An 18250-nucleotide genomic window follows, 5' to 3' on the forward strand; every position below is an offset into this window, starting at 1 on the left:
CACAGAGTAGTCTCCGAAGATGTAGCTTAGTCTGTGCACTGCAGAGGTGCAGGATATATCTCACCCAATGATGATGGAGGGTCCGGTAGTGGTCCTCAGAGCGGAATACGCCGAGAACCCTTCCTGATGAGCAGATGAGATGACAGATCAGGTAATGGTCCGCAAGCGGAGTACACCGACTCCTCTGGGTAAAATCACCTTTTATTTAGTCTTTTTTTTTTTTTTTTTTTTTTAACAAAGGTCCCTGTCAGCAGCTACAAAACCATGGATCCCACTGAAGGGAGAGCAGTACAGAAGAGAAGGAGAGAGGGAGCTGAAAGGGGGAGTGACTGGCACCACCAATTTTCACCCCTGCAGCCGAGGATCACCAGGAAAAGGGAGCCTAGGCTGTATAAAACAAGGGGCCAAGCCCCTCCCCCGCAAGAGTGAGGAGACAGGGACTGTCTCCTGTGAAGGATCCACAGAGTTCACACATTGTTTTAAAAAAAAAAAACACTCAGAAATACTTGCTTGATCCAAACACGATAAGACACACAGAAGGAAAAACCACCTAGAAGGGACAAGTAGAAGTGAACAGGGAACCACAGGGTGAGCTGTTCCACCTGCTGGAGACAGACAAATACAGAAGGGCTACAGGGTAGGCTCTGTCCTCATAGGATACCCTTTCAGTTTTGGTCTGTCTCCACCTGCTGGACAGGAGGCTCAACCCATGGTCTGGACTGATCCGGGTACGTACAGGGAATGGCATCTTTCTGCATATTTTATAAACGTACACTTACGTCAGAATCGACTTGAGGAGCCTGCGCTCGGGGCAAAGCTCACGGAGCCGAACATCCCGACACTGTAGTGGCACGTGTGCCCACATCAATTAGCAAAGTTTATTTAATGGGTTAATTAACAGTGCGGCATGGGAACACAACAGTGACAGATGGAGACTTATTACATTTCCAAAGGTCAATGGGTTGTTTTTTTTTACTACTACATTTTTTTTATTAGTGCTGTAGTTTGGGAGGGAGGGGTCCTATCTTTTCAGCTATGGCTCCTGAAGCTCTGAGCAGACCGACGTTACCCTGCCACACATAAGAGGGATCGGTGGCTGTGAAACCGAGCCTCTCCCCTCACTGCATTGCTATCAGTAAATAAGACTACAGCTGGGCCTCAACCCACCCGTGAGGCCAGATATGCAGGCGACGGAGGTTTTTGTCGTCTGGTAAACAGAACGCGAGACCTCGCCACTCCCCGTTTGATATTTGGTTCCAACCTAAAGGAAGCACAGAGTTCACCATCTCTGAATCACAGGAGGGAGCTGTAACAAACGTTCAGGTAGGTGCCTGCTGCCCTGCAGCCATTGCTCTGTTCAGGATCGCTGTCTGCAGAGCAGGGGGCTGCTGGGTACAAAGCTCACTGCCAGAGCTCCTACCCTCCAAGACGTGCACACGTGACATCCTGCCATGCACTAGAAAGTGCAACGCGAGCAGGCGGATGACACCACAGCTTAGTCCTGGGGCTCTCCGCCACTGTCTGCTGCGAGACAGACCCAGGTGCGCTCCCTGGCTGAGGGAGGAAGCAGCCGTAGCTACTGCCACTTTTATTAATAAAGCTATTGCGCCTGCAGAGCTAGGACTGCTTCGTGATGCTTACATTTCATGATCCAGAATGTGTAACACAGGGCTTCCCAAATGGGTCCTGGCACCCTCACTCCCGCCAGCAGCCAGGCTATTCAGGATCCCCACACTGAATATGCAAGCTGCGCCCCCGTCTGTTCCTTGAGCATGGGCATGGTGGCAGCGTTAGGCAGCCCTAGCCTAATGTAAAAGCACTGAAGCTCCAGCAGGAGGGTGGGCAGCAGCCACGGCTCCTCCAGGCCCGATTTTAGTCCACTGCATACCCAGCCCTGCAGTTAGGACTTCCCCATAGCCTCTTGTGATTTTTCTAGAGCCGTTAAGCCGATCTGCAGCTGCAGAGGGTGACAAGGCCCCAGTCTGTACTACCCCGTACACACTCCACTTTAGCCTGAACAATTTCTGCCCAAGCCTCAGAGAAAATGAACCCAAAGGGAAGGGAGGGTGACATCTCTGCTCCTCAGAGCCCTAAACGTTTATATCTACTGCAGCCTCAGGGCTGAGCGAGATCAGAACCTGCTCCTTAACTGTCCTCCTGCCGCTCAAAACAGGGCTTTTCTCCCTGGGGGAGGCTCTCCCTCGAGTGCCACATCTATGGGCACAGCAGGCCTGAAGACACAAAAACAAGCCCGCCTGCACGTAGCAGCCTTACCTACCTCACAGGCATTTCATCCACTCCCTCCTCCAGCAGTACTAGGGGGGAAGATGAGATGCCCATGCCTGACCCTTCCCTTCCATCCCATCCCCCACTCCTTCCTACTCTATGGTCATTCATCTCACTACATTGCAGCTTTTTCATAAAACAAGTCAAAAAGAAACTCAAATCTTTGTACAGTGGAGCAGTGATTATTTCAAGTTCAATGGAAGATGCTTCCAGTCTTCTCTTAACACCCCACCACCGCAGATTTATCCCACCACCACATCCCACGCAGGGCCTGAGGAGAGGGTGTGGCCCTCTTCTCCAGCGCTGGCAAGAGCCACAATCCGTCCAAGCACAGGGCACCCGTGGCCCGGCCTCCTTCTCACTTCCTGGCAGAAGAATAGTTGGCATTGAACCAGTCGCACGTTTCCTGAACAGCTGGAAGAGAGGAGGAGGAGAGAGTTGTAAAATTCTAACTGACGGCAAAACAACCAAGGTCATGCATTAAAAAACAAATCTCAGTGGTTGCTAAATTGAAATAAGAGCATCTCTTATTTTGGCCTTCGGGGCAGAAGCTCGTGCCATTGCGCTGAGGCCTAAGTGACACTCTGATGCCATAGACGAGTCCAATGACAATGAAAGGCTCAACAGACGAGCACTTCCTATCCACTAAACTCCTGCCTGGAAAGGATTTTGTACGCCTGGTTTTTTTTTCTAGTTTAAAACGACACAATGCAGCCTAAAGGCTATGTTAAGGAAAAGGTACGATGGAAAAGCATGCTAGCGCCCTGTTCTTTCACTGACATGCTTTTACATTTTAAGATTAATTCCAAAATCAATAGAGGGCCTTTGCTAATGGATCAGAGCCTGTGCCTTTGCACTCACAAAATAGCAGCACACCTTTATACGACAGTTTTTCATTAAAGCATTTAAGATGCTTTCAGTTATTTTAAAAGATTCTGTATGCACACTTGTTTGCACTTTAAAAAACTGTGCACGGGATATTTAAAATGTTTTTTTTGCTATGAGTGGGATATAAGTAACTGTGCTCAGCCGATCACAATACCACCTTCATAACATTAAAACAATAAAAGCAAACAATAAAACAGAACCCGCTTTGTAACAGTAAGAGAGAAATTAAGCAGTTCATGCCCCAGGAAAGCAATGGTACCAGGTAGAGAGGAAACCTAGAGCAGCACTTCCCAAATCTGTCCTAGTGAGATAGCCACGTTGGGCCCACCTTCGAGACCCACTCCATGCAAATTTATCTCATGCGCATCCTGACAGACCAGGGAGGCACCATCCTAGATGATGGCACAAAAAGACCAAGCCCCTATCCTGCCTGCCCAGCCATGCTACCAAGACTCGGCCAGCTGCAGAGTGCCAACTGCTCGTAAGATCTCACCCCTGATCCAGGAGAGAGTTTGCCAGCTCCGGCAGAGGAGCATACCAGACGCCCCACACTTCATTCACACCCAGCACTCCTCCATAAAAGCTTCCAGTACCAGCATGATCATTTTCCAAAATTTTTGGCCTTTTAAGTCCCTTCCACAGCTTGCCCCTCCTCCCCCAGCTTAGGAACCATCTAAATGGCTACCAAAACTATCAAGGCTGTTACCTGAACAGCAGGCTTTCCAGGGCCTCGTGACCTTGCTGGACAGCACCCTGCAAGCAGCTACCAACCCAACTGGCTGGGGGGGGGGGCTGGCTCGCACCTGAACCCTCTATATAGTGTTTAACAGACATGGAAAACATGTCACAAAATCTACATCAGAGCAGCACAGCAATGGCTGCCAGGAAGCCACGTCTATTCTTACCTTGTTTAAACGGTGTGAATCTGAAGTCCGGTAAATATTTCTTCAGCTTGCAGTTGCTGGCTGTTTTCTTAAACTGTCCATCCGATTTTGTGGTATCGAACTGAATGCAGCAGGTTAAGGAAAAAAAAGAAATTTTTTTTTTTTTTTTTTAATTTACTTACAATTCTTTGTACTCCTGTTCTAGGCAGATCTGGCGATAGGCGGTCCCTCTAGCCCAGAACTCTGCCTCTACTGGGGGGGAATCACCTGCTCGCAGGCTGTGATAAAAATAAAATGCAGATAACCATGTGGTCCATGCAGACTGCTCATTTGTGCTGTGAGCTCTGTGTCTCGCCCATGCCCACCTGCACTCCACCACGCCTGGAGAGTCTCCTTTCAGCTTCAAAATGACTCCTGCTTATTTCTGTAAGATGAGCCTTTGCTCCTTGAGCTTTCCACTCGGTGGAAAAATGCTTCCAAATGGTGGAGACCTGGCTGCTTGTATCACCCCCACCTCCTTTCTCTCCACAGCAGGGCTTGGGGCCTCCACCCAGTCAGTCGGGTCTGAGACATCTGAATGCATTGGACACTCAGTATATGCCCTAGAGAGGGCATCTTTTAACGCCTTCAGTCTCTGGGTGCGGCTTTTAGAAAAGGCCATGCAGTGTTTGGGTGGATCCCCCTTTCGAGCCTCTCTGCCTTGCCACTGTTCACTGGTGCATATGGCCTCCAGTACAGAGGAAGACATTACTTCCCCTCTTCCTACTCCCCACTGCTGTCTCACGTCGTGACTGGCCGTCCTGAGCTCACCGACACGCACGCTGATCAGAGACTCGCGAATGCTCGTGCTCCGGGGGCTGCCCCGAGCTGCTGGCACTCTGACAACCTGCATCAAGCACTTTAAAGAGCTTTCAAAAACACTGCTTCAGGCTTGCATTTCTCCGAGAACTTCAGATCAGACTCTGCTGGTTATGTCTATTTTATCTGGTTGTTTTTCGCGGGTTGTTTATAATCTGCATACAAAGATACATAATAAAAACATCTGAATGCCACTCTGATAAGGAACTCTGCTGCTTCTTGCTCATGTGAATGGCGCTGATGTAGTCTCCCCTCCCTTTGTTACCCCTATCCCGCCCTTCCTGAGAAGAGCAGACACTGGTACGATCACCTCCACTGATCCTTCTAAGCTATGCATGTGCACACAGGTCCTGAACTCCTTGCACCAGGAAAAATGTGTGCACAAGAAATCCATGCATTTGCTTGTAGTGCATACGTTTGAACTTTGCTTTTAAAAAAATTGCCTGCAGTCTTTCAAAAGTTTGAGGGAATACTGGTCACCTCCCAGTCCCGATTATCCCTACAAACAATGAATGTCCTCTGCTAGCACAGAGGCTTCTACAGCAATGATTTTCAGTTCTTGAGCATCTGCACACACCACTTTCCAAACTGTTTTGGGTTTTTTTTAACCCCTCTCTCTCGTTTCTTATCCATTCCTTCCTAGGACCTGCACCAGTCCCTCACTCCTACTGGATCAGCCCACTTACTCTTCCTAGTCCACCGATATCCAAAGCCCATCCCTTACTTTAAGTGAGCGCGCCCAAGGCTTCATTCCGGGTACAGTGTCTGCTCCTTACCTGTCGTCATCCCTCGGTGCTTTTACAAGAAACAGATGAAAATATCCAGGTCTGTGCACTGCAGCTGAACCTCATTGTCTTGGCCCTGTAGCACGGCACCAAATGTCAGTGCATTGAGAACGGATTTGGTACAGCTCAGGCCTGACCGTGCTGCAGGGATTTACAGAATACACTTTTTTTTTAAATTGTACATTTTGCTGGTAGTTTCCTCCTGCATAGCAATCCGGGGGAGGGTGTTGGCTCCCTAATTTTATAAACCCTCATCTAGCCCAGCTAGTGCTGTAACTGTCAGACTGCTGCATCTTCCAGAGCCTGCTACATGCGCACCCCATGGTGGGCCAGCATATCTCCCCCACCCCCAGCACGATGAACACAGACTCCTTATAAAATATACTTTCGAATGCCACATTTCACTTTTAATCTCTCATTCTCTAGTGTGAGGCCCTGCTCTCATCAGCGGCAGTCACGGTCAGTAACCGCAGAGGATCCTGTGCGGAGGAGGGAACGTGGCTCACAGCCACGCTGCAGCCCAGGACCCTCTCTGGGAGAGAAGGGGGCAGACCTTGTAAAAGTTAAGGATACCAGGATCTCTCCCTTGAAGTCCATGGCTTCCACGATGCTCTCAGCCGCCTCCTTTATGGAAACTTCATCTTCTTCTCCAACTAAAAACACAAAAAAAGCGGGCGATAATCAGTCAAAAGACAAATACAGTTCCACACGTGGCAGCTGACGTTACGAGAGAACAAAGGCAGGGGCTTCTAGGCCACTCGAGGGCTGAAAACCCTTTCACCCTGAAATCATTTGGAAAAGGAACTGGACATACAGAGTTCATGTTGGTATTCCAACAAGGGTTCAGCTTTAACTTGAAAGGGAAAGGCGGCAGGGATGAGCAAACGCACCAACCTCCAGCTGCACGGCAGAAAAACAGACAGTTCCAGCTGTGCAATGCTGAGATGGGACACGAGAGAGCCATATGCAAAGATCCAGATCTCCCTCTCCTCGTGCTCATATAGGAAAATTGGTTCTTACCTGCTAATTTTCGTTCCTGTAGTACCACGGATCAGTCCAGACTCCTGGGTTTTGCCTCCCCTCCAGTAGATGGAGACAGAAGTTTCGGCGGACTCTGTTCTATATCCCCAGGTGCCACCTACAGTCCGTCAGTATTACTCAGTATCAAAGCAGAATGGTTCAAAACCTAACTATATACAATTAATGCCTTTCCTGAACTGACTCACTAATCCCAAGTGAAACAAAACTCGTTGAACACTGTGAAACAATCTGTTCTGCAGAACCAACATAAATAACTGCTGAAATGAGTGGACGCTCCGTTACCTCTATGCATCAAGCGGGCAGGACTCTGTACTGATCTGTGGTACTACAGGAATGAAAATTAGCAGGTAAGAACCAATTTTCTCAGACTCCTGGGATGTACCAGAGCTTTCTTAGTTGGGATGGGACCTGGAGAGGCCCACTCGGAGCACACCTTCTCCAACTCCCCCCCGAACTTGGGGCCTGGACATTCAGCCTGTAATGCCTCGCGATTGTGTGTAAAGACTTCCAAGTAGCCGCTCTGCAAATCTTTTACGGTGAAACCTGTTGGCACGCCATCCAAGATGCTGCCTGCGAACGGGTAGAATGAGAATCAGTAGGGGTCTGCCACGTCATATATACCCTGAACTTATAGCCTCCTCCAGCCATTGGGCTATAGTAGTCTTAGATGCCATATTACCCCTTTTCGGATCTCTCCACAGCACCAAAAAAAAAAATAAAAAAAAAAAATGGTCTGACATACGGAAACTGTGTGTAACTTCCAGATAACGCAGCAAAGCCCTGCAAACATCTAGCTTCTTTAAGACCCTAGAAAGGGGCCCGACTGGTCCATTTCTGGAAAAGACAGGAGTTCCACTGTGATTCAAATGAAGAGGATAACACCTTCGGAAAAAAGGAAGGAACCGTTCGTAAGGAGACTCCAGTATCTGAATTTCTTAAGTAAGGTTCTCTGCAAGATAAGGTTTGAAGCTCTGACACCCTTCGAGCAGAGGTGAAAGCTATTAGAAAAATCACTTTTAGCGTAAGATCTTTCAACGTCGTCCTTTTTAAGAGGCTCAAAGGGCGCAGCACATAAAGCCGTGAGAACTAAAATTTGTGCTCCAGGAAGGTCAAGGATGCATGACTGGGGGACGAAAATGCTTGCACCCCGAAAAACAAGCCACTTCCGGATGCGCAGTTAATGCTACCCCCCATATTTTCATCATGTAAACCTCCGAGAGCTGCTACCTGCACTCTGCAAGAACTATACGACAAACCTTTGGACAGGCCGGCCTGTAGGAAACACAAAATATCAGACCCCGACCCTAGGGTAGGAACCACCTTGCGATCCACACACGAAGATCCAAAAACTCTCCACACCTGGACATAAGCCAGGGAAGTGGGCATTATACAGGATCTGAAGAGTGTGGCCACAACTGCGTCTGAATAACATTTGTGCTTCAACCGCTGCCTCTCAAAAGCCATGCTGCTAGACAAAAGCTATCCGCCCTTTCTAAACAGATGGGTCCTTGGTGCAGAAGGTCCGGGAGATCCTGAAACCGATGGGGCCCTTCCACGGTTAGACTGACTAGATCCGCAAACCATGGACGTCTTGGCCACTGTGGAGCCACAAGGATCACTTCTGCCAGGTGGAGCTCTATTAGCACTTTGCAGATCAGAGACCAAGGTGGGAAGACGTAAGCAGGACATTTTTCAGCCAGGGAAGACCAGGGCATCCACTCCTTTCTCTCCTGTCTGCCTGCGCTGACTGAAGAAGTGAGGGGTCTTTGTTGCCTAGAACGTTGCCATGAGGTCCATTCCTGTCCGTCCCCACTTGTCGCAAATGAGCTGAAAAGCCTCGTCGGCAAGTCCCATTCTATGGGATCGAAACTGTGGAGACTGAGAAAATCGGCCTGAATGTTGTCGCCCCCGGCTATGTGAGAGGCCGCAATGCTGCCTACGTGTCACTCCCCCCAAGTTATCAGCAGTTGAGCCTCTAATGCTACCGGCTGGCTCCTGGTTCCTCCTTGGCAATTGATATAAGCCATTGTAGACGCGTTGTCTGACAGAACTTTGACAGACTTGCCTTGCAAAAGTGGCAGAAAGAATTGCAACGCTAAGCGTACCGCCCTAGACTCCAGGCAGTTGATCGACCACTAGGATTCCTCCTCCAACCATTGTCCCTGCACCGATCTCTCCTGATAAACTGCTCCCCATCCGGAGATACTGGCGTCCGTGGTGACCACCATCCAATCTTGTATCTCCAGGGGCACCCCCTGGCTCAAGTTGCGCAAGAGGAGCCACTACTCGAGACTGGGTTGTGCTGAATCTGGAAGAGGAAGGTGAAATTGTTCAGAGATCTGACTCCAGCGGGAAAGCAATGCTGATTTGTAGAGGTCTCATGAGCAAAGGTCCATGGAACCAGTTCCAGAATGGAAACCAGCGAACAGAGGACTCTCAAGTAATCCCACACTCTGGGAAGGTAGTTGGCCAGCAAGTCTTGCACTGGACCCTGCAATTTGAGGACATGGTCCTTGGTAAGGAAGACTCTCACCTGGTGTGTGTCGAACAGGGCACCCAGAACTTCCAAGGACTGGGAGGGAATCAGTTGGCTCTTGGCAAAGTTGATCATCCAACCTAGAGAATGCAGAAGCTGAATTACTCTTTGCACTGTCAAATGGCAGAGAGACTCTGACTTTGCCTGAATCAGCCAGTTGTCCAAGTATGGGTGCACAAAAAGGCCTTCTTTCAGAGTTATGCCACCACCAGAACCAGGTTCTTGGTAAAAGTTTTAGGAACTGTGGCAAGTCCGAACGGTAGAGCTCGAAAATGATAATGATGTCCCAGGATAGAAAAACTCAGGAATTTCTGAGGACGAGTCCTGATGCCGATGTGCAAGTACGCCTCTGTAAGATCTAGCGTTGCTAGGAATTCTCCCTTGCGCACCGATGCAATTACCGACCTCAGAGTTTTCATGCGAAACCGCAGAATCCAAAGACATGTTTACTCTTTTTAGACAGAGAATGGGCCGAAAAATACCCTCTTTCCTGGGCACCACGAAGTAGATGGAGTAACGACCCTTTCGTTGTTCCGCCGGAGGAACCGGTATAAGGGCTCCGAGCTCGAGAAGCCGTTGCAAGGTGTCGCACACAGCCTGATGTTTCTCTTCATAAGCACATGGAGAAACTAGATATTGGTGTTGAACAAATTCTAAAGTGTAGCAGTGTTTATCATGCTGAGGACCCACTGGACCGATGTTATATTGGTCCATTCCTTGTAGAACAGAGACAAGCTGCCTCCTACCTACGGAGTTGAGGAAGGAACCGGCCTCACTTCCTTGTGAGAACTTGGTCCTTCCTGCAGATTGTGGAATTCCAGACCTGCCGAAGCGTCATCCACCAGGACTGCTGCCTGCCAGGAACAGTTCTTGCCGCAGCACCCGATCGGGAAGAGCAGAAACGCCTGTTGCCTCGGAACCGGGACCGCGAGGAAAAGGAACTTCTCGCTTTAGGATGATCCTCTGGTAGGCGCTGAACCTTATTTTCTCCCAAGGACTGAATCATATCCGCAAGGCCCTTCCCGAAAAGGAGCTTGCCTTTAAAAAGGTAGAGAGCCCAGCTGTGCCTTCGAGGAGACATCTGCAGACCAGTTCCTCAACTAGAGGAGTCTATGTGCGGAAACCACCGAAAACATAGTCCTGCCAGATATCCGGAGTAAGTCATATAGTGCATCAGCGCTATAAGCTACCGCTGCCTCCAAAATGTACCACTTGCAAAGCCTCCTCTTCAGAGAGAGATGCATTAGCCTGCCAAAGTTGCACTCAGTAAATACCTGCTCTCAAAGCGAAGCTGCTGCACATAGCAGCCAGGACCCCCAGTGCGGAAACTGCGCCAGGTCACAGGAATGGTGGTCCTTTTTGGTGACCGCCAACCGGAGGGGTCCGAAGAAGGTCCAGGGCGTCTTCTGGTAACGGATAGTTCTTGTCCATCGCTTTACTGACCTTTAATCCCAAGTCCGGGGTGTCCCACTCCCGAAACAATAAGTCTGTGACAGAAAGATGAAATGGAAAAAAAAAACCCCAAAACCCGTGTCGGCTCAGAGGTCCAGCTCGTCCCTCTGAAAGAGAGATGAGCTACCTTGGTGTCATCCCCTTCAGCAACGTGAGGGCCATGGCCAGGACCATGGACCTAATCATCCCCATGGTCCAGTCCCTGCAGAGATTTATCAATCGGCTCCAGACCCTCCAGATCAAAATCCTTGGAGGAGGAGTGATCTCCCGCATGGGCCGACGCCGACTGAAGGGGGTGCTTTGACCGGTATTTTCTGCACCATCCTGGCGTCTAGCTCTTTTGGGGACCTGAGCCCCTTCAAGCATCGAAGAGCTTACCCCCACCCCCACCCCCCAAAGGACTTTTCGCTGCCTTCCGGGCTTTAAAACGTTTGTGGAGCAGCATGATAAACGCCGACGTAAAGGACGAGGAGGAGTCTGAAGCCCCTTCAGGGCTCGCCTCAGCCGCGCCTGCCAGCTCCTCCCGTGCTTTGCCTCCCTCGGAGGTCGATCGCTGCGGGGATAAAGGAGGAGGAGACTTCCCCTCCTTCTCAGCTGTGAGAGTTGCCGTTCAAAAGGAAACCAATATGGCGGCCGTTCCCGTGCTGAACGGGAAGGGATCGGGAGACAAATGCCGCAACCGCTCCGAGTCTCTGTGCGCTTCAAACCCAGTACCCCCGGCGATCAATGAAGTGCCCTCACCGCCTGGAAGACAGGCCGAGCACAAACCTTCATGGGACAGCCGCAAGCGTGCGTCTTCGCACGTGCAGCAGGCTGCACCACGTGGCAGTGGACCACAGCTCCCAAAGCAGTAAAAACCAACGGAGCTAACAGCTCTACACATCCCCAGCGTGTCACTCCCCCCCCCCCCCCCCTTTAACGAAGGAAATAAGAGAGACTCCACCGGCAGAGCAAACTAAAAATTTTTTTTTCCAAACCTGGCTGCGGGTCCTGCTTCCTGGGGTGAGTGAGCCGGGCTCCCCGGTATCTCCCCTAGCGCTGAGGGTAGGACTGGTCCTCAGGGTCCTCAACCCCTACCAGCAACAGCCTCTAATACCAGGGAGGATGGCCCCACTCAGGACCTGCCAACTCCCTGGGAGGCTTCAGCAACTCCTGACCACTCTGAAGAAATAATTTTTTTGGTTTTTGTTTTCAAGGAACAGCCATCCTGAAACTGTGCCTAAACTAGCCTCTAAAAACTAACTAGAGCCTATACTTTTCTTTTTTTTTACAACTAAATATCACAGACTGTAGGATTTTGCACCTCCACCATCTGCTGGAGACAGAGAAATACTGACAGACTCTAGGTGGCACCTCAGGGTATAGGACAGAGTCCGCCAAAACTTCTCTGTCTCCATCTGCTGGAGGGGAGGCAAAAGCCAGGAGTCTGGACTGATCCAGGTACGCAGAGGGAACTTAAATATAAGCAGGGATACAGAACCCAAAAGAAAATTGTATGCACAGCCGGGAGTTGAGTGTTTGGGAAAGATTTGTGACAAGATACAGCATCAGTCTGCCAGCAATCTATGCCACGTTTCCTGTTGTGGCGAGTAGTTGAAGTAAGAATGCAGATAGGCGCTGAGCATGGTACGTTATCACTGCATACAGGTGCGACAGCAAGCAAGCAAGGCAGGAGGAGCAGAGCCTGCCCGTGATCAACTGGATGGCAGTTTCTGAAGACGTGGGCAGTCTGAGCTGAACACACAGATCCAGTAATGTAGTCTGGCCAAATGCACGTTTCTAACCGTTCTCAACAAGCTGGGCTCATACTTATGGTGCGCCTTGGAAAGCAGAGCCCTCACTCTGGCCATATCACTATCAACGAGGACTGCACTTGAACTGAGGCACAGGGGGATAAAGTGACTCACCCAGGGTCACAGAGAGAGTCAGTGACAGAGCTGGGATTAGAACTGAGGCACAGGGGGATAAAGTGACTCACCCAGGGTCACACAGAGAGTCAGTGACAGAGCTGGGATTAGAACTGAGGCACAGGGGGATAAAGTGACTCACCCAGGGTCACACAGAGAGTCAGTGACAGAGCTGGGATTAGAACTGAGGCACAGGGGGATATAGTGACTCACCCAGGGTCACACAGAGAGTCAGTGACAGAGCTGGGATTAGAACTGAGGCACAGGGAGATAAAGTGACTCACCCAGGGTCACACACAGAGTCAGTGACAGAGCTGGGATTAGAAGTGACTCACCCAGGGTCACACAGAATCAGTGATAATACAGGAGGTACTCACCTGACAGGATGATGGGATCCACTTCATTGTACTCCCTCAGCACCCAGATAAATAGCCTGGCCAGGTCCTGCAGGAGGGACAATAACAAGGTTGAGAGACCAGACATGTTGAGCTATCCAGGCCACCAAACACCTTGCCTGTGCCACTTTAGAATGTGTTTGCAATCACTGTTTCACGTATAACAATGTTTTAATCTTTGCAGACCTGAATACGAGCTCAAGGAGCGTAACAAATTAAAACAAACAAATTTCCTAAAAATCAAAATACAATAGTGCCATGTTTCATAAAGTAAATATTAACAAAATATCAAAAAAGAAAGCACAGGCCTATAGCTCTAATAGTAATATATATTAAACAAAAGAAATACAACAGAAGACATTATCAAGCTCCCTTAGGAAAAAAATGGGTGTATAAAAGTATAGGATAATTAGAATATATATTAAAAAATGTTTCTGCATGAAGATAATATACATAAAACAAAGCAGTAAACATAGCATAAAAATAAAATCTGTGTTATAAAACAGAACATTCCAAAAACAAAACTTATCCCACCCAAGGCTCCTCCAGGCTGAAGGGGGCGTAAAGGAAAATTGGTTCTTACCTGCTAATTTTCATTCCTGAAGTACCACAGATCAGTCCAGACAAGAGGGTTTTGCATCCCTACCAGCAGGTGGAGGCAGAGAACAAAACAGAGAGAGTGCCACCTGCAGTCCCTCAGTATTGACCTGTACCCAAGCCAAAAATGGATTATAAACCCCTCTCCAAGGCAAACAGGGTTGAAACCCTCTGCACTGGAGTCTTGCACAGCACCAGAACCCCCCCCCCCCCCCCCCCCAATAAAAAACCAGATGTACAAACTACCAATTCTTTGCACAGTTAAATGAACTATCAGGAACTCCAGTCTTTTGGCAGCGACGGGGAGGGTCTCTGGACTGATCTATGGTATTACAGCAAAGAAAGTTAGCAGGTAAGAACCAAATTTTCCTTTCTTGTTCATATCCAGATCAGTCCAGACAAGTGGGATGTACCCAAGCACCCCTAGTCTGGGCGGGAACCCGAAAGACCCACATGCAACACACGTTCATAGAGCACATCCTCCTGCGCCTGCACTTCCAAACAGTAATGCCTGGTGAAAGTATGAAGCGAAGACCACACTGCAGCTCTACAAAGCTCTTGAGGTGATATCAACTGACATTCTGCCCAAGAAGCCACCTGTGCTCTAGTAGAGTGCGCTTTCAGAGCCATGGGAATCTGATGACCCTTACAAATATAAGCAGAGCAAATGGCATCATCCTTTAGCCATCAAAGAATTGTGGCTTTTGAGGCCTTGTCCCCTTTCTTTGAGCCACCGAACATCACAAAAAGACGATCTGAACACCAAAAGGAATTTGTGACCTTCAAATAGCGCAAGAGTACATCGTACATCCAAAAGATGCAACTCTCTCTCCTGCGGGGAATCCTTAGACCACTCCGGAAAGGCAGGCTGCTCCACAGTCTTATTCACATGAAAAGAGGACCCCCATTTTCAGTAAGAAAGAGGGGACTGTGCACAACGCGACCCCAACCTTAGAAACACACAGAAAAGGATCTCTGCACAACAGTGCCTGCAATTCCGAAATCCGCCTGGCAAAACAGATCATTACCCGAAATTATCTTCAATGTCAGATCCTTCAACGTCACCCTTTTAAAAACCTCAAAAGGTTAAGAACATAAGAAAATGCCATACTGGGTCAGACCAAGGGTCCATCGAGCCCAGCATCCTGTTTCCAACAGTGGCCAATCCAGGCCATAAGAACCTGGCAAGTACCCAAAAACTAAGTCTATCCCATGTTACCGTTGTTAGTAATAGCAGTGGCTATTTTGTAAGTCAACTTAATTAATAGCAGGTAATGGACTTCTCCTCCAAGAACTTATCCAATCCTTTTTTAAACACAGCTATACTAACTGCACTAACCACATCCTCTGGCAACAAATTCCAGAGTTTAATTGCACCACAGAGCACTCGCAGAACCAAACTGAGGTTCCAATCAAGACAACTTCTGAACCAGAGGCCACAAATGCTTGGCTCCCTTCAGGAAATGAGACATCACGATGAGAGGCCAAAGACCTCCCCCACAACTTGCCCCCTAAGGGAACCCAAAGCGGATACCTGAACACGGAGGGAGCTATAGGCCAAACCCTTAGACAATCCCTTCTGCAAAAAGGCTAAGAAGAGGAATGTCCACAGATAGAGGATCCGATTTCCACTTTAGCCACCAGAACTCAAAAAAAAATAAAATAAAACACTGCAGACTCTGACATAAGCCAGAGACAGAGGGTCTCCGAGCCCAGAGGAGCATGGAAATAACAGGTTCCGAATAGCCTTTCAGCTGCAACTGTCTTCTCAAAAGCCAAGCTGCAAGATAAAAGTGATCGTCCCAATCCGAAAATATGGGACCACTGCCGAAGCAAGCATGGCAGATGGGCCAGCCTGAGGGGACCCTCTACTGTGAGATGCACAAGATTCGTGAACCATGGTCGTTGCAGCCACTCTAGCACCACCAGCACTACTGATCCGGGAGGTGACTCTATGCGCTGAAGAACTCGCCCGATGTGCGGCCACAGAAGAATCCCCCTCGGCCAAGGACACAACAGAGCATCCAGCCCCACCGCGCCGACATCTCTTCTGCAACTGAAAAACCTCACCGTCTTTGCATTGGTCCGCGTCACCATTAGAATTAACTGGGGAACACTCCACCTGGCGCAGATGCGATCCCAAGCTTCCAGGGACAACTCCCATTCCCCCAGATCCAACTTCTGCCTGCTGAGGAAATCTGCCTGCACATTGTCCACAACCATAACATGAGAAGCTGCTATTCCCTCAAGATGGAGATCTGCCCAAAACAAACTGCTAGGCCTCAAGAGCTACTGCCTGACTCTTCATTCCCACTGGTCTGTTGATGTATGCCACTGTAGTTGCATTGCCGAGAAAACCCAAACCATCCTGCCTCTGACCCAGGGAAGGAATACCTTCAACGAATGATGGACCGCCCTTGTTTCCAGTCGATTGATGGACCAGGACTTTTCCTCCACTGACCAAAGCCCTTGGGCCATCTGTCCAGGCATACCGATCCCCCAACCCTCGAGACTGGCGTCTGTGGTCGCCAGCACCCAGTCCAGAGTTTCCAGATCCAGTCCCTTTTCCAGGTTGTGATGTGACAGACACCACGACAGACTGGACCTGGATTCTTGTAGGAGAGGCAAAGACAGATGATACTCCTCCGACAAGGTATTCCATCTGGACAAAAGTGCTTTCTGCAACGGTTTCATGTATACGAAGGCCCACGGAACCAAATCTAACATGGACCCCATGACCTGCAAATAATCCCAGGCTGTTGGCCTCGACAGATAAAGCAGATGCGTCACTTGCACAACTTTGCCAACCTATCCAAAGTCAAGAACACCTTGCCCTTCTAGGTATCAAAAAACACCCCTAGATACTCCAATGACTGGGAAGATACCAGGTGACTCTTCGCCATATTTATCACCCAACCCTGCAAACGCAAGGTGTCCATGACTCGCTGGAGCGACCGCACGCACTCCTCCTTCACACGAATGAACCAATCGTCCAGGTACGGATGCACCAACAATCCTTCTCATTGAAGGGCTGCTGCCACTACCACCATCACCTTCATGAAGGTCTGAGGTGCCGTGGCCAAGCCAAGGGAAGGGCTTGGAACTGGAAATGCTGCCCCAATGCCATGAACCAAAGGAACGTCTGATGGTCTTTTCGAATGGGAATATGGAGGTATGCCTCCATCAAATCCAATTATGCAAAAAACTCTCCTTTGAGGATTGCCGCAATCACAGTTTGTGACGTCTCCATTCAAAACCGTGGTACCCTCAGGGCCATATTCACCTTCTGCAAGTAGGTGAATATTCACCAATTTCTGAATTTTCTTAGGTAATGAAAAGGCATTAGGCGGACCCTGCAGCCCCTCCAGGGCTGGGTTCATGCCCTCGTTATTGAACTCTTCCTGAGCCACCTTAACCCGAAGTTCCTCCAGCACCTAGGAAATAAGGGGACAATTCCTCTTCAAACAGCCAGACCACCCGAAGGCATCCCCCTCAGAAGCCTGGAGGACATCCGGATTGAGATCATCCTTGTGCACATCCAGATCTGCATTCTGGTCCAAATTCACATCCACATCCGCTCTTCGCGGATCCTCTCTTAGAAGCTTTTCATGAGAGACTGTCGAATTCCTTTTAAAAATCCAAATACACCACATCCAATAGTTCATCTTTGCCCACATGTTTATTCACCCCTCCTACATTTTTTTTTTTTTTTGAAGATTTGTGAGGCAAGACTTCCCCTGGGTAAATCCTGCAGAAATGTGAGTCCAAAGAATGACTGATCCTTGTGTGCAGGGCCTGGCCAACTCTGTTTCAGAGGACAGAATGGACAGAACATACAGGTATAAAAAATTAATAAAACATATGAGACACTGAGCAAGCTTGGAGGAAAATGAACCTTGAGCTATTATACAGAGTGTCCCCTGGTTTACACAGCAGGGGGCAGGATTTGTATTCTGTGCCCACAGGAAAGATGGAGATATATAAATTGTTTTTTTTCCAGATAACAGTGAAAACTGAAGATCAAAGAAAGGGATGTGCTTAGCAATATGGCTGAATTGCAGGGAGGGTACAGAGGCAGTGAGGACACAGTACACCAGTTAGTCAGTCACATGCAGAGTTAGTATATAGGATGGGAGGATTCATACAGAAACTTATAGAACTGGTTCCAGGCACCTGGTGCTTTGCACAGGTCCAGCCACTCTACTCAGGAAGAAAAAAAGAGTAGGAACCAAAGCTGTCCCTTTCTGCTAAATACATTTAATTCCATTCGTAAACATTTAAATTTCACATCTAATGTGGTCTATTTCTTCCTGTTATCAAAATTCAGGTAAGAAAACGAATTGGAAAGAAGTTTAGACAGACAAACCGGGGATAAATTCCCCAAGGTTTAGTCCCGATATAGATATGCAGAGGTTGTGAGTAAACATGAGCGGGCTAAACAATTCATGCTGGCTGTACCCATCAAACCATGTCTATCTAAATGTTTTGTGGTTGTCTTCTTTATAACAGTTTCCACGAGTTTTCCCCAACACTGAAGTCAAGCTCACCGGTCTATAGTTTTCCCAGATCACCCCTGGAACCATTTTTAAATATCAGGGTTACATTGACTACCTTCCAATCT

General features: G+C 48.8%; 1 protein-coding gene across 1 annotated transcript in view; it reads right to left on the reverse strand.

Moving 5' to 3' along the window:
- Positions 1–211: 211 nt before the first annotated feature.
- TSTA3 (tissue specific transplantation antigen P35B) overlaps positions 212–18250 on the reverse strand; it is a 53951-nt gene continuing 35912 nt past the window's right edge. Inside the window, exons 8-11 of the mRNA XM_029592207.1 lie at positions 13015–13081; positions 6275–6354; positions 4080–4179; positions 212–2700 (exon numbers count right to left, since the gene is read on the reverse strand). Coding sequence (XP_029448067.1) covers positions 2645–2700; positions 4080–4179; positions 6275–6354; positions 13015–13081 — 303 coding nt within the window. The 3' untranslated portion in view covers positions 212–2644. The remainder of the gene's footprint in view (positions 2701–4079; positions 4180–6274; positions 6355–13014; positions 13082–18250) is intronic.

The sequence above is a fragment of the Rhinatrema bivittatum genome, chromosome 2, assembly GCF_901001135.1.
Source record: "Rhinatrema bivittatum chromosome 2, aRhiBiv1.1, whole genome shotgun sequence".
NCBI lineage: Eukaryota > Metazoa > Chordata > Amphibia > Gymnophiona > Rhinatrematidae > Rhinatrema > Rhinatrema bivittatum.